The 16,633-nt window shown below is 33.6% G+C and overlaps 1 protein-coding gene across 2 annotated transcripts; it reads right to left on the bottom strand.

The window, feature by feature from the left end:
* Nucleotides 1-3,670: 3,670 nt before the first annotated feature.
* On the bottom strand, nt 3,671-15,862 carry LOC149797664 (uncharacterized). Of its 2 annotated transcripts, none has more exons than XM_089960457.1 (12): nt 15,771-15,862; nt 13,073-13,132; nt 12,079-12,180; nt 11,336-11,422; nt 10,316-10,372; nt 9,531-9,602; nt 8,995-9,057; nt 7,585-7,719; nt 7,083-7,169; nt 6,536-6,589; nt 6,005-6,140; nt 3,671-4,204 (listed from the first exon to the last, which is right to left on the bottom strand). In XM_089960457.1, the coding sequence occupies exons 2-11, from the start codon at nt 13,129-13,131 to the stop codon at nt 6,026-6,028; spliced, it is 831 nt and encodes a 276-aa protein (XP_089816583.1). In that variant the 5' UTR covers nt 13,132; nt 15,771-15,862; the 3' UTR covers nt 3,671-4,204; nt 6,005-6,025. The 2 variants fall into 2 exon arrangements, with proteins under 2 accessions (XP_089816583.1, XP_089816584.1); XM_089960458.1 differs by having other exon boundaries at nt 6,030-6,140.
* Between the last annotated feature and the right edge of the window lie 771 nt (nt 15,863-16,633).

Below are 16,633 nucleotides of genomic sequence, written 5' to 3'. Positions count from 1 at the left end.
TAAACGTTGGATATATTCGATTTGTAAAACAAAGAAATAAGTTGTAATAGTTATAAGTTAGGTTAAAGGGGAGTTTATACTTTAATATAAGAATAATCTTAGTTTATCTAGCTAGGTCAATCTGTCGGCATGATTGTACATGACTTGTACACGGCAGCACTCTCTCTCTCTCTCTCTCTCTCTCTGTGTATAAAAATAGTTTTATATTTGATCTTTATCATTTATTCATGTATATGGTCCATATAATCTAATCTTTATTTATATTTATAAACATAAAACACATTATAAGAAATTTTAATTTTAAAATAATCGAAGGTGAACACGTACGGTTCACAAGAAAGGATTGACATACCAAAATATTGAATAGCTACTACGCGCCATTCCCAAGTTCATGCACACATATTAAGTTGTCTGCCACCATAACATCTAAATTTACTCTTGTAAATGAATGTTGACATAGCTCATATTGAAAACATATATGAGGCAGCGTTTTAGAAGCCACATCAATGTGTGTAGAAGCAAAGTATAGATTTATGTGCCAAAAGGATGTAGAACTAACGGAGAAAAGGGAAAATAACTAGAGGATCTGTTGGATAAACATTTTTGTTGATCATGTGGCCTCCATGGGGGCAAAGCATAAAGGCAGTTATATAGGGACTGAAAAATGGAAATCTCTATGCATAGGTGTTCGTTATGTACATTATTTGACAGTTCTTCGTGAGCCCATCAACGTACGCATCACGGGCATAATCAGTTTGCAGCATCTCAGAATCCTCCACAATTGGACAAATGTCTACCACAATGATCATTAGCTATAGTAATGACGACGTGCATGTGTAGCTTTCAAAAATATATAATATTTATTTTAATTAATGCTTTCAATAATTTCCTTCTCAATAATTACATTAATATTTTACATGGCATGTTTAATAATGGTAAGCATGCCCTGATTACCAAGTTAATCCTCCAAAATATGTAGCTAGTGAGAAGTTAAACAAGTAAAGACCTTCAGGAAAATTATTAGAACCCTTAAAACTAGATCAGACAACCATGAATACAATTAAAAGCCTTAAAATTGGATGCGACTACCATGAATATAATCAAATGAATTAAAGCTGGATCAGGCAATCTTAATGTCATGCATAGTTAATTGGTATTGTGTGCTTGACATTTGTCCGTAATTGGGGATTGGAGTTTGGGCCTACCTGACTAAAATCATTTTTAAAAAATATGTTTCTTTGGATTTGGGTTTAGGACATTGATATTTCCCCCGGAAAAAAAACTATGGTCTACCTAATATGTCAGATCATTTACTAAAATTTAAGTACACAGGCGTGACTTTCTTTACAAATTTGATGGAAATTTCCATTAAAATGGACTGGGCACAGGACACTGCGTTTTGTCATAAGTCAGGTTACAGTCTGGATATAAATAAGACTAAGTAAACATTATTCATTCCTATTTTAATGAAGTTGAGGAATCACTTTTATATGTGTTCAGATATAATTTAAGAGGAATTAGTACTTTAAATTATTGATTATAGTGCCAAAGTGCTCACTGACATTTTGGATTCAAACAGGCACTGTGTTGTGTCATAATTATTGGTTACTGCATTTATATGAGAAAATATGAACGAGATTTTCGGATGAATATACTGCACATCCTTGGGAGTGCGATATATCCATCCGACAAAATGAGTTCATATTTTCCCGTACAAATGCAGTAACCTTTTTATTATATGCTCATTTTCGTATTCTACCTAAGGCTTTACTATATAAACAAAAATACAATACAATAAACAAAGTAACTGAATGTATGCCATATTCCAAACTAAATACACAAGCGCAGATTCATAAGTACACATCACCAATAGTATTAATGCGCATATAACTCCGCCCAGATAAATTTGAACTTAGTCGCACGCTGGATATCACTTTCGAAAGAAAATGGCGATTTGGTCTACTTAAAATTGAAATTTAGATTCATAATCTGAATGAATGCGCATTGTAACAACTTGTTCATTTAGTCTGGAATGAATAGATTTTGGTATTTTTGTCGAATCTGCCAAATTTTGTGGTAATGACTGGATGTATCTGTGTCAATTCTACATGTAGTACATCTCATTACATCAGGGAAGGAGCAGCATGTTAATATCTGCAAGTGTGTTTCTGTTCTGTCACTGACTGTTTGAAATCATAATGTGTGGAAAAAATATGAAGTCTTTCAATTGCAATTATCAAAAGACACTATGGAATATAATGTTTATTTCATTTAAAGTGCAGTAAGGAGGTTGTAATTATACTTCGAATATAGTCGAAATTACAGTACAATTTCGAAATGTGTAATGAAGCTTTTGAAATGTGTAATGACATGGCTCATGTAATTCGTATTTGCAGAATTAAAAAAGTACATTTTGGGGGGAAATTTAGGAAGTAAAACTGTAAGTATATTTCTTCCCATTCTTATTATCAGCTAAAGAAGACAGTTTATGCCTTGTCACTTGCATGGTATTTGAAGGAACCCATCAGTTCTATGACCTGTCTGGCGTCTATCGTTAGCCTAATTCTGAAACAATTGTTTCAGAAGGGATAACGCTGAATGTGGCAAAGCAGCTCATGTGTGGCAATCCACGAAGCATGTGCTTTAGTTCATTCAGAAACAAATTTAATCAACCAAAACGTAAAGCGTCGAGTACGTGAGTGTACATGATTCGTTTACAAAGTAGTTCTTAATATGCTAGTGGGCACACGTGTCGTGCACGTGAGTGCAATATGAAGTACACGTGAGTGCAGTATCGTAAAATAATGCATGATTCTTCAATGTAAAGTTAACGGAGAAAATATGAGCATATAATAATCAAGTTGCAGCCTGTATATAAAGAAGACCAAGTAAACAATTATTCATACCAATTTTAATGACGTTGTGGAATTACTTTTATTTGTGTTCAGTTATAATTTGAGAGAAATTAATCCTTTAAATTGATTATAATTCCAAAGTGTTCATTGACATTTTGGATTCAGACATTATTTTGGAATTATTGTAAAATCATTCAAAGATACGCTGGATTATATCATTGTGGTACATAAAAACTATTTGTATATCAGTATATTCAATACTGTTGGTACATCAGCACATTCGAGACCTGGAATTCGTTCGGAACACTATATTTCTGGGTCTTGTGATAGAACTTTTCGAAGTATTTGGATTTAGTTCAAATTACTGTAAGTTTTTTTTAAAATTTCCACTTTGTAATCTATGCCAAAGTATTTTTGAGGAATTTTGTACTAAATGTGTTGACTTATTTTGCTGTTACTTTGTTTAAGACCATAGAGTCGTAGCACATGAGTACAGTCAAAGGCTCTAAAGCTGGTTCAGACAGTCAGGAGTGCAATCAAAAACCCTAAAGGTGGATCGCAACCATATATACAATCAAAAGCCTTGAACCTGGATCAAAACCATGAATGAAGTCAAAAGCCTTGTATCTGCATCGCAACCAAGAATACAATCAGAACCTTGAACCTCCATCACAACCATGAATACAATCAAAAGCTTTAAGCATGGACCAGACAACCATAAATACAAACAAAAACTTTGAACCTCGATGACAGCCATGGGTCAGCCAAAAGCCTTAAAGCCTGACCAGACAATCATGTACACAAGATTGTTATTATTTAGAATATTTATTCAATGTACAAGACAAGCATATCATGCATATGTCGGAATCAAAATTCAAAATATCGAACAGCAACTGAAAAGTTGCAGACTTAGCATTGTTTTCGATGCTTTTCTTGTTTTAGCTGCTAATTGCCGCTTGTCCCGCTGAATTTATGTTGCCAGTATTACTCGCTGATTTTTGTTTTTACCATAGTGATTTTTGACGCGTTGCAACAAGCAGACTTAAACCAAAATTGGTAACAATATTAACAGGCGAGATTTTGATGCAATAAAATATTATTATATGTTCATACAAATATTTCGATTTGAATTCTACGGATTTATGTTCTTGTTATGCAGTTAATACACAATACAAATACATGAATTCACAATTATAGACTGGAGATGATGTTCTCATTGAATTAGAACAGTCTTTTCACGACACTTTAGCTCCTCCTGTCATACAAGATAATGTGTTAAACAATAACGCACGCCCCCATCATGGCTCACTTATGTTCAGTGCGTCATCTATTGTCGGACGGCTTTTTATCTGTTGAAAGTAAGAAAGAGTTAGTCATCAAGAAAGTGCTCTACGAAATTTTGTATGAATGATATAAAGTGACAAATTTTTTCATAAATCAATATTTTTGCTCGTTCTGTCCGTTTTAGTCACCAGTATCGAATATCATAATGTTAGAACAAAAAACAACCAGTAAACGTCAGCATAGGAAGTTTAAATATTGTACCTGTTAGTAATGTAACGGGAGGGGATGCTAAGTCTAATTGTCACTGCGGTCGGGAATCGAAGCCAGTTCGTCTGTCGCACAGTCAGTTGCACACAGCACTAACTGAAAGGTCCGTACCAGACAGGTAAATTAGTAAGTAGCCTGGTATACCTAGACCTTTACGGTAACAGCATAAATAGTAATGGATTATTAAAAATAATTGCAATCATTATCATCATCATCGTCATCATCATCGTCGTCGTCGTTGTCGTATTCGTCGTTCTTACTAAACTAATTAGTATAATAATAATAATAATAATTATTATTATTATTATTATTATTATTATTATTATTATTATTATTATTTCTATTGTTATTATTATTATCATTTGTATTATTATTATTGTTATTATTATTATTATTATTATTATTGATTGTGTTGTTCATCTTCCTACTGCTACGACTGTTGATGCCAACGCTTGTTTGTTCATTTGTTAGTTTTTGTACTTAATTGTTGTTCTCAGCTGTCGCCATGTACCGCTACTCGTTCATTATATGATGCTGATAGTCGTAACAAAAAATGATTTGAGATACAGCCTTTTTAAGTCATTGATTTAACTATTATCTGTGTATATATGTGCTTCATTTTCTAAATCTAAGCAGCTATCAGTCTTCGTAGTCTAAAGGTCAAATGAGAGGAAAATCTTCAAAATGCAAATTAAAAAGTTCTTTGAAGAACACTGTGTACAATAAAAAAAATTGATTCTGTGGCACACATTTACTTCAGTCGAATTCACCCAAATTCGCCATTAAAGGTAATGGAGAGATTCACTGCCAATAATTATTAAGTGCATTACAATACTTGACTGAGGCTTGGTTTGCTCTTATATGACGTCATTACTGAACAAACTGACTAAATAGTACAGTGCACGAGTAGTGATTTCACGGTCATTTCAAGTAAAACGGAGCAGCTCTGAGCAGTATAAGGTAACGAATTGTGATGGGGAAAAAATAAATAGGCATATGGATTTCTTTTCAAGGTTTCAAACCTTGAAAGACCGAGAAAATATAGTTGTATCGATTATGTCATGTCAACTCGGGGAAATATTTTCAAAAGATTTCATGTATGTAGGTTGTGCTGCTATGTTCTATGGTTGTTATTGTTGTTGTTATTGTTGCTGTTGTTGCTGCTGCTGTTCTTTCTTAAGCACCTTACAAATGATTAGATGATCACAAATCCTTCTAAACGTGGAAAAAATGATCTTGCCTTGCCACTTCGGTGATTACACTATATGCTTTCTTGTTTCCTTTGGTTTCTTAAATTTCACCCAAAACAGTGACATCCAGTTTTTAATTGATTGCTTAAAGATGTGGCTGCAGTGTTAACGTTGCTCACAAGTAACATTAATGATGACAATAGTTCGAATAGATGACCCCCATGGTGTGAAATCATGCGGATGTTTCAAAAGAAAGAAATCTTTGTATTAGCGGCAGCTAATAAAATATTTACAATTATCATGACGTAATCTAAATACTGCTATCATTTAAACATAATTATCATATATCGATTATGCTGTGCTTATTGAAGTCATATGACCAGATTACCTAATGCATTGACCAAATACCTTAGGAGAGAAGTATTGGGCTTACAAATCTGGAACGACCTCTGGGCGAGGTGACATCCTGTCTGCCTCTGATTGGTTGAGTTTGGCTGTTGCCTTGGCAATATATATCTGCCTATGCAGTAAATGGGTGGTGTCACTGAAACATTGAAATGAAAGTAACATGAATGAATATTATTTCGGAGTATATTTAAAGAAAACAATTTCTAAATGGCACATGCGCATGCTTACTACTCAATGCCAAAATAATTCTACATAAATTCTAAGAAATATTTATGCCATCCGTACTTATTGTAGATACATATCAAATTGTGTAGTTGTGCTCTATCCATCCATCCGTCACGTACGTATATGTTTATCTATCTGTCTATCTGTTTATCTATCTTCTATCTATCTATCTATCTATCTATCTACCTCCCTACCTATATGCCAGCATGCCTGTCTGTCTGTCCATCTATCTGTCTGTCTGTCTATCAAAATAGGTGTAATTAGTTTTAAATATTTATATTCCGTCGCAAACATAACAGTTCTCACCTTATGTCTCTTAACTCTGAATTCTTCCTGCGCAGAAATTCCTCCAGCTCCTTCCTTGACCATACAAAGTATGGCAAATTGTTGTTTTAATATGAAACAAAATATGTTATTTTACATCAAAATTAAAAATATTAGTCTTACATAGCAAGACAAAATATGTCTTATACAATAACAACGAATTTCACACAACATATATTAGTAAAGGTCGGGCAATTTCAATATTCTACGAATACATTATCATTGATAGGGTCAAGAAAAAGGCTTTAGTGTACGTAAATGATTTTCGTCTTTAAACCCCTCTATTCATTTTAGTAAAAGGCATTAAAAAGAAACTACTAAACGTGACTACCAATTTCACATGGTGTTATTATCGAATTTTTCTTTTCTTTTCTAAAACTTGTTTCATTTCTACTCATTACAATCAATTTTTACCACGGCCATGGACTTCGCATTAAATTTTGATACTCTTCAAGGCATATTATGAATTTATTCACATATACATTGTTTTTCACAGTTTTGGCTTATTAGGAGGTAATAATTCATATACCTGTCACGTCTCACTTCTAGAAGTTCTTTTTCAAGAACACCAATCTTATGTTGTAACAACTCCCTCTCTCGTTCGTTGGTTCGTGCACTATCATCATAACAAAATTTGTGGAAAAAAATTAGAAGTCTGGAATTAGGTGTAAAAGTAATCCAAAAGTATTATAGTAGGATCAATAGTATTATTGTTAACAGTAGTAACAGTAGTAGTAGTAGTAGCAGCTGTAGTAATAATAGTTGTTTCCGTTCTTGTTATGGAGTAAGTTGTGATTGCTTTAAGTATTGTAGTAAATGTGGCACTATCATTGTTATTGGATGCAACATCATTAAATTATCATTAGTAGTTTCAGTTCCAATAGTAGTGTACATAGAGAAGTGTTTTCATTAGGACTTTTATAATTACATTTGAATACATGTACATTCATTGAATGATTGGTCAATCGATCAGTTGACTCACTGCTTAAAAACGCGGCTTGTTATGATTGTAGAAGAGGTATTTTACTCACGAGTACGTTAACACTCCCGGTAATTTTGTTTCCATGAGGCTAAGTTTTTCTCTATACTCAGCGATCTTACCCCGGCATTCCGCCAACTGTTGTTTCAAAAGCGACTTGCTTTGGGCTGCCTCTGTGAACAAGTTTCTATCAAATGAAAAATAAAATCGTTTCATTTTATGTATTTGGTTGCACGTTATTATCATACTTACGTTACATTTTGTGATCATAGAAAATAAACTTTGACTACTCACGGCTGTATCTATTTGCTATTGTTGTTGATGTTTATGTTATTATTGCTGATGTTGTCTGAGAATGTATGTACATCCACAAATAAACATCTTTACAAATATGCAAAGACGTTGGTGTCATACCTTTCAAAAGATTATCTGTGGACATATCTCAAGAAACAAATACGAGATTTAAAAAAAAACATAGCATTTTAATAGTTGTAATGTGATCTAATCACTCATACCCAAGTATAATTTTTGACGCAAATTAGGGGCCAATTAATACTTTCGGTGCCCACTGGGAAAAAAAGTCTATTACTGCTAACATCAGAAAGCATTGTGAACGCAGTAGTTTTAAAATGTCATCATAGGTTGTATTGCATTATATGAAAAAAGTTGCATTTCAATAAAAGGACCAGAATTTAAAGCGCATTTGACCTTTATATTGGAAATCACACCTTTTCGCTTCATTTGGCTATGCAAAAATCAAATAATCTGAATACAATAAACATTGTATTTTCTGTTCAGGATTTATTGGTTTTCTCTGTTAAATACTAGTATCTTCAGTGGTCAGAAGATCTCAATAAAAATCATATAAAAAAATTTGGGACTATGATATTATTTTGTTTGCTTGGCTGGTGTAATATAGCTAATATGTATCTTTGTTTATCTGTCCGTACCTGCGTCTCCTCCGATGTCTCTGGCTGGACATTCACTAACGCTTTGTAGTTATGTTAACCCTATGATCGATATTTGCTAAAGGTTTGCCATTATTGACTCAAGCGAATCGGGTCTATGTGTGGGCCCTGGAGGAGGGGGAAGACTGTATTAAATGCCGCTATAGTAGAAAGATGCATCGTTTATATGACAGACTTTGCATTCTGACCCTGGATATCTGAAAAGGAGGGGGTTTGGAGCGAAGAGGGCGTGTTTTAAATGTTCTGTGTAAAACGTGGAGATCTGGGATCGCTGGCCGTTTTGTTGTTCTGGTTACATTATGCAATTTGTCATGTATGGATACCATTTATACATGGCCTAGTCTATGTAAATTTGTGTCAGAACACAAATATTGACCCTTCGGGCTCTTTTCCTGTACCTCTGCAGATATTAGCACACAGCACACAGTACATGATCTCCATATACATATCAGGTAGATGATAAGAAATACCATACAAGAAAGATTATCACATACCTGTTAGATGTAATTTCCGGAAGTCGTGATGTCAGATCTTTAGTTTTTCGTTCCAGGCTGATACTGCAAAAGTAACAATAAATGAAAAATAAACACACGTGCAGTATATCCCAAACACACACATAAAAACAGACAAAAGTTAGTCATTTGGCCATATGTTCGTTCTAATGCGCGTAACTTCGACATCAAACATTGTTTTTCTTGAAAAATGTTAATATTACGGAATATATAATAATCATGAGTGAGATTTTGATTGGAAGAATTTAAAAATATATCAGATAACGTTGCGTTCAAAGTGCAGCGATTCCGTTCCATATTGTATTATTATAGAAATTATCTCAGTCATATCTCATGTATGTATGTATGTATGTATGTATGTATGTATGTATGTATGTATGTATGTATGTATGTATGTAAATAAATAATTGAATGATCCCTGTAATGTTTTTCTCCAACGATAAATATAAATAAAATGCAATCTAAAAAGATATAAATGCTTTTTTAGTAAATTAAACAGATATAGACCTTCTACTTACAATTTCTTCATTAGATCAGAGAACATCAAGTCCTTTCCTTTAAGTTTCGTGTCCACCGCTCTACCATCAGTACTATTTTGAATAAGACAAGAGATAAGGATGTGTTCGTATGATTCTTTTATAACAAATGCATTGATGGCCATCTTAAGAAATTATTTGCTTTTAAAAGGCAAAGAATCACCTCATCAACAAGAGTAATTTCAATGAACAATTTCAGTTAAATAATATTTTAGTAATTAGGATGAATATAATTAATAATAGGTATAATTAAAGTATGCGAATACACTGACTGAGTCACTGCATGATGCTTAAACAGCTACAGCATCAAATTCTTTTTCCTTTTTCTTTAATGACGTACGAAATCAAATAGGTATCCAACAAAATACCAAAGAAAGTTCACCTTCTATATACTCTATCACTGAGTACACTCTGTTTCAGCTTAAATTCTACATACACATTCATGTCTGTCACGCTCGTTCAATTCACCTTCTACGTTCACAAACATTGCTATCACTCTGGTTCAGTTCATCTTCTCCATATACAATCAAGGCTGCAACTCTTGTTCAATTCACCTTCTAAATACACATTCATGTATGTCACTCTGGTTCAACATACCTTCTACATACACACTCATGTCTGTCACTCTGGTTCAACATACCTTCTATATATAAACAATCATGGCTGTCAGTCTGGTTCAACTCATCTTTTGCATAATCATGATTGTGGCTATGGTTAAACTTACCTTATACATATGCAGTCATGACTGTCACTCTGGTTCAACTCACCTTCTACATACACAATCATGGCTGTCACTCTGGTATTGCTTCAGTTGCTGTTCTATCCTTTAAAAGACGGAGTAGAAGAGATCAGTGAGAAGCTTTCTTTCTGTTTCGCGTGTTATCTTGTTTAGACGAAATAATATCTTGTTTGCAAGAAATATATTCTTGTTTAAACAACCTATTAAACCTGACAGATGATGTATTAACGGATGTATCGACGGGTTTTATTGATCTAGTGGCTATATACGGTGGCTGGATAGTTCGGTCACTTTGACGGTTGAAAGTATATGCAAGCACTTAAAATAACCCTGCGAAGTGAAGATAGGAGTAGACACGGGTACAGGAAATGGGCACGATGATGCTTTTACAAGTATTTCTAGTTGGGAAGGATAGTTTCATCTTTGGTGAATTAAGAAGATATTTTAAATATGTCCGAAGACAACATGGCAGAATTTGTGGCATTTTGTTATAAACTGACAGGGCTGTGGTGGCTCTGTGCAACATGAGGACAATGTGCAACCAAAATCTAATTTATATCTAAATAATATAATACTACGTCACTAGCATTGTAATACGTAATTATAATTAATCAGCGGAGTAGCACCCCTGTGATGATTTATTTGCGAGTGAATCATCTTTATTTTTAACATAGAATAGATAATTTTTTTTATTTAAAAGGAAGATTGAGTAAGAATAAATGTAAAGAGTTTTCGGGCACCCTTATCTTGCCAGACCGGTGCGATCCTTTCGCACTAATGCTGCTACTGATACTGGATGTAGTTATGATGAAATTCTTTGCTTTTTAGCTTTCGTCCATGGCGTCATCATTAATAAGATAACTCTTTACATAATATTGCGGGAAAATAATTTGCATTGACTTCGCAATTATTCTAATATCATAAATGTGGCAGTTTCAGTCATAAAATCTAAATTGTTTCGGAAACTAGAAAAAACTTGCAAAAGCAGCCGCGTAACTCTAACGCTCGCCATTTAACCAGTTTATAGTTAGTAACCATGGCTACTCACTTTTTCAGCGCTTCAACATAAACTTGCCGGTAGTCTAGTTCCACAACATTTCGCCCCTTCCAGTCCAACTGTACGCCCACTCTCTTCCTGAATAATAAAAATTTGTTTCAATTAACCAAAACGAATAACAACTTGACTTTTTTTGGTTATTACTTTATCTCCTTAAACTATATTTTAACATCAGTTTAATTGTATTCGAAGAATGCAAATACTCACTCTAAAATGAGAATTATTCTGTTATGACTCTACAAGTAAATAAATGGAGATATGTTAGTCTAAGGGCCGCGATTAGATTGGGTTTTACAAGCTGACAATCGTAATAGTTTTCCTAAAGAAAACCAACTTAATGGTATGTTAGGTTTCGTTCACGGTCAAATCAGAGTCAGAACATTAGTCCAAACAATTTGTTTATTGTGACGCATTTCGTGGATATGTCAATGGCATTCTGGGCAAGACTTCATTCATTTTTTATCATAATATTTAGACAAGCCAATACCAACATTACGAAATCAAAGCAATATTTTTTGTTAAACAAATGCATAACTTTCTGGAATTTAACAAATAATTGATTTGACACTTCTCCTGGTCATGAACTTCTCGTGTCAAGTCACTTTACATTGTTTTTTTTTTAAAAAAAAAATGAATATTCAACGACATGTTATTGCCCTTTGAATACCAGCAGTGTGATAATCTGAACTAATAGGGCAATCAAGGTAATACAAATATAAATGCCACAATATAACATGTCTATGTATCCCCGGAGATTGGCTGCTTCTCCCAAGAGTTTTTCTTTATCCTGCTGGATTTCTGCAAGGTCAGCTTCCAGTAGATGGATTCTCTGGACACTGGCGATAGACAAATTAAAACATAGCATCAAACACAAACCTTGTGTAATACCTAGTGTTAATTACAGCTGTGTTCCAAAATAAAATATAGCGCGGTATTTATGTACGTACAGCGATAAGTGCCATAGTATAGAGCAATTTTATTTTAAGGCCAATATTTTATTGTTATGGGTCAGGAGCCTGGCACGTTTTTTTAACTTCCCTTTTTTAATAGCAGCAAATATATCTCGATCTGATTTATAGAAGAATAACACCTTATTATATCCATGATATTATTTGGAAAAATATGAACTGTCTTGAAATATAAAAAATAAAAATATTGCAGTTAAAATAAAATCACAGCCTCAACCACTACCACCCGATAATTAAATTTATTTTCAATACCTAATAGTAGATGCATTTGCTGTGTATATGTTATTTAATGTATAAGTTGTAATGCAGAAGACGTAACTAAAGAAAGATGATTAAGCTTACATTATAGCTGATTGCATTCTGACATTAGAGAGAGCTTTTAGAAAAAAAACAAGCAGTGTTATGTATGTATGTTTGTATGTATGTATTGTATGTATGTATGTATGTATATATGTATGTATGTATGTATGTGGATATGTATGTATGTATGTATGCATGTATTGTATGTATGTATGTATGTATGTATTGTATGCATGTATGTATGTATGTATGTATGTATGTATGTATGTATGCATACAGGTTGGTAGGTAGGTAGGTAAACATTATTGATTGATTTCTTTATACTTTTATGCAATACATATATCTGTAATTATGGTCATATCTTGCAAAATAGGCCAATTAATCGAAACATGGGTCATATACTGTAAATGTGGTCATCTACTTTAAATATTGTCATGTACTGATTCCTTGAGATACTTACTTCGAGAGATTCCTATTAACTGGTGGGAAACTCTCTGTGCCATCCCATCGACGTGTCATTCTGTATTTTTGCAACGAAGAATATGAAATTGTATTTATTTTTGTGAATGAAATATTTATATGAAGAACTTCGCATGAGGTACTTGTATAGACACTGGAAAATGAGAATAACGTTCTATTTCGTACTATTTAAATGTTCTTTCTATGCTCGGTCAAAAATATAAAAGGAGTGTAAGGCAATGTGCTTGTTTGAGCGTTCCGTGCCTTTCAGACACAACGCGAATTTTAAGCCTAATAAAAGGACGTGTTTGGGTATTTTTTTTTCTCTCTAAACGTTACAAACTTTGGTCCCTTTTAGAATCTTCAAGTATGAAGGGTCGAGAAGTAAAAAGTAATAAATTTGTCACAAAAAAGTTTGGCCTGATCCGAAGAAAAAGAAGTTTCCACACACAGTTTGTTCGACTATTTGCGATTCTGAGCAATAAAAAGCCGCGCTTTCCACGCCGAATCTCCGTCGGTAAACACTTAATTTTGACAAGCAGAGGGAAAAAAAAAAGAGGAAGGAAAGGAAAAAAAGTAATGCAACCCATCTTGGCCGAATAGGGTATATTATTATATTATTTAAAGTTGTTTTACATCATCATCATCATCATCATCATCATCATCATCTGTCTGAGGTTATATGAACATCGATACACACGTTATTAAATAGAGTAAAATATATGTTTGCAATGTTTATTTCATTTGAGCTTAGTAACTTTAATTTCGCAAACTTAAATTTATGGTGTTTTGCACTTTACAGTAAAAATTAACAAGATTGGTCAGCAACAATCGCATCTCTTAATTATTATTATTATTATTATTATTATTATTGAGGGTGTTGTTGTTCCTGTTGTTGTTTTCTGTTCTTTTTATAGTCTCATGCAGTAATTTTTATAACAATAATGTTTACTTACAGTTTCATTTAGTGATGAATTCCGTCTTGATATATGGAATTTTTTGTTAGAATGATGGAGTCAACCTAATCATTGTATTCTTCGTTCCTTGTTTGCCGTATTAATAAATCACACTCTCATGTGAAGAATTGTGATACCCCCTGTAGCCCACCCCAAAAAGAATGAAACAGACATAAAGATTTTTCTGGTAACGATCCATACTTTACTGATTTGAAAGGTTATATGTCTTTGTTTATATTATATTATATTTTTTCGCTATTTTCTTCCATTTTACTACATTCGATCAGATTTCACAAATTACTGAGCATTTACTGAAATTTATACATTTGTTTTACTATACTGTAATCAATGTTATTTCCACGTGTTACAAAACGATATAACTTCATCGCCTGTTTTCCACTTCTGAATAATCGTGAGGTGTGACATCGTTTCTGCATGAAATAACGATCATAAAAATGGGCATTGACATCCTCCTTTATTTATTTAATTTCACATTCAGCATCTTCATTTGAAATGGTCACACATTTAGAATGTTATCATTCAAATCCTTTTCGTCACATAAAATGCGAGAAACGATTTTTTCTTCACCTTTAAGTTGAGGCCCACACGTAATCGATGGACACGTGACTGGATGTAAGAATACTGTATAGCTGTCCCTATCACTACCCTTTGTACCTCTGCGTGGGTTCGAGTCTAGGATTCGGCCAATGTGGGTATGTGAGAAAGCTTGGCAGTAGCTTTTCGTGGGTCGGTGGTTCTTTCCGGGGTTTTCCCGGGTTCTTCCTCCAACATTAATACTAGCCGCCATGTATAGTCTAACGTGTGCTGAAAAATGGCGTTAAACCCTATAACAACAACAACAACAACAACCCTTTGTACCAGTCCATATCGTACATACACCTCTGTTTCCATCCATATCTCAACTATACATTAAATTCCTTACATGCCGAAACGGAATGTAGCGAAATATCGGATATCACAAATTCCATTGCTTGGTCCTTACGGCCTTTTAAATAATATTTTACTTCGATTATGACGAACTTTATACATAAGGATAGAATTGGGGAGGGGGCATATGGGCTTTGTAATATTTGGAATGTATTAACGATCTATATATAGGTGTATCATATATACAAAATTAGAAGTTGTCTCTGAATGCTTACGTATTATTTTCCAACAAAATGTATTGCATTTTTTTCCTGAGGTTAACAGATTTGAAGATGGACGAACCCGACCCACCCCATACCGTCCAATTTGAGCAAAGCAACCCGAACGTTCCATATAAGTTTTCCTCGACGCAAGATTGCTAAAGTATGCCCTGGATACGCTTAAAATGCAGGAGCTTCCAGAGGCTTCCACCCCAACCCTATCCCCCGCCCCCGACCACTACCAGGAGTTCCACACCACAGACTCTTAGTCTACATATGTTTACTGACACCCTCACTTATGCGATAATTCGGGATCCGCCGCTGCCGAATATTTTGAAACTGATCATGCATATATGTATGCTTCTACGTGTTTTTTTATGTTTTTTGTTTTTGTTTTTGTTTCTTCATTTGTTATACCTATTGTGTCTAATGTACCGTTAACATAAATATGAAATCCGAGTAGATTTGTTAAAGCCATGAATAATCTCCCAAGGAAAATCACTAAGTAATTCGTTGTAAACCATAACGATTGCTGAGTGTACTATAATCTTTATGAAAATATTTATGTTTACATGCTATATAGTGTCATACTTACATTATGTCAATCCGTCCTCATCCTAACGAAAGTGAATGAACGTTTAACAGAGCTATCTAAGACAAACTATTGTGTTACAACATACAATGAATTGACGCTTTGTTTTCGTCTTTATGGTGTAGTATTATTAATTGGAGTGTATTGAAATTGGACATGTGTATTATACAGTATAACGTTACAAATTAATTACTTTTATTTTTAGCATAAATATATTCTACATGTATAAATTAGTAAGGTTCAGTTTACCTACACAATACAATATATTTAAATTGAGGCTAATGAAACCAAACTATAGCATTTCAATTTTGCTCGTAACATCGCTTCTTGTACGATCTGGGTAGCCATTATATACTAATTTGTCTTCTACAAATTAAAAAATTGATGAATGACCTTTCATGTTATCTCGATCTGCAGGTTATAAAAAAAATGAATCAACAAAATCAAATGTACACTTTACTTAAGATACTGATTTTAAAGGACACAATGTGTACAGAACTCATAGACCCTTTAATCATACTATTGATAGAGAGGTATAAAATATGACAGGCTATATACAGCACCCAGACAGATACCTGCCTATATCAACTCAATTCTAACTACCAACCCATCCATTAGACGTCTATTCATCTATCCACCCAATGAAGATCGATTTATACACACATGCTTATAAATATGCACTTACATTCAAGGAGTATTTTCAAGTGAATATAATATGGCATTTACTTCTTCATGAGGATATGTAATTAATGCAGAAAAAAATAAAAAATGTGTCGAGCAAAATGTATGTGAAGCTTATGTTCTGCTCTCTCTCTGTCACACACACACACACACACACACACACACACATATATATATATATATAT

The sequence above is a fragment of the Sinohyriopsis cumingii genome, chromosome 6 (assembly GCF_028554795.1).
Source record: "Sinohyriopsis cumingii isolate HCF-2022 chromosome 6, ASM2855479v2, whole genome shotgun sequence".
Classification (NCBI taxonomy): Eukaryota; Metazoa; Mollusca; class Bivalvia; order Unionida; family Unionidae; genus Sinohyriopsis; species Sinohyriopsis cumingii.
This window is presented reverse-complemented; position numbering and strand designations above follow the sequence as displayed.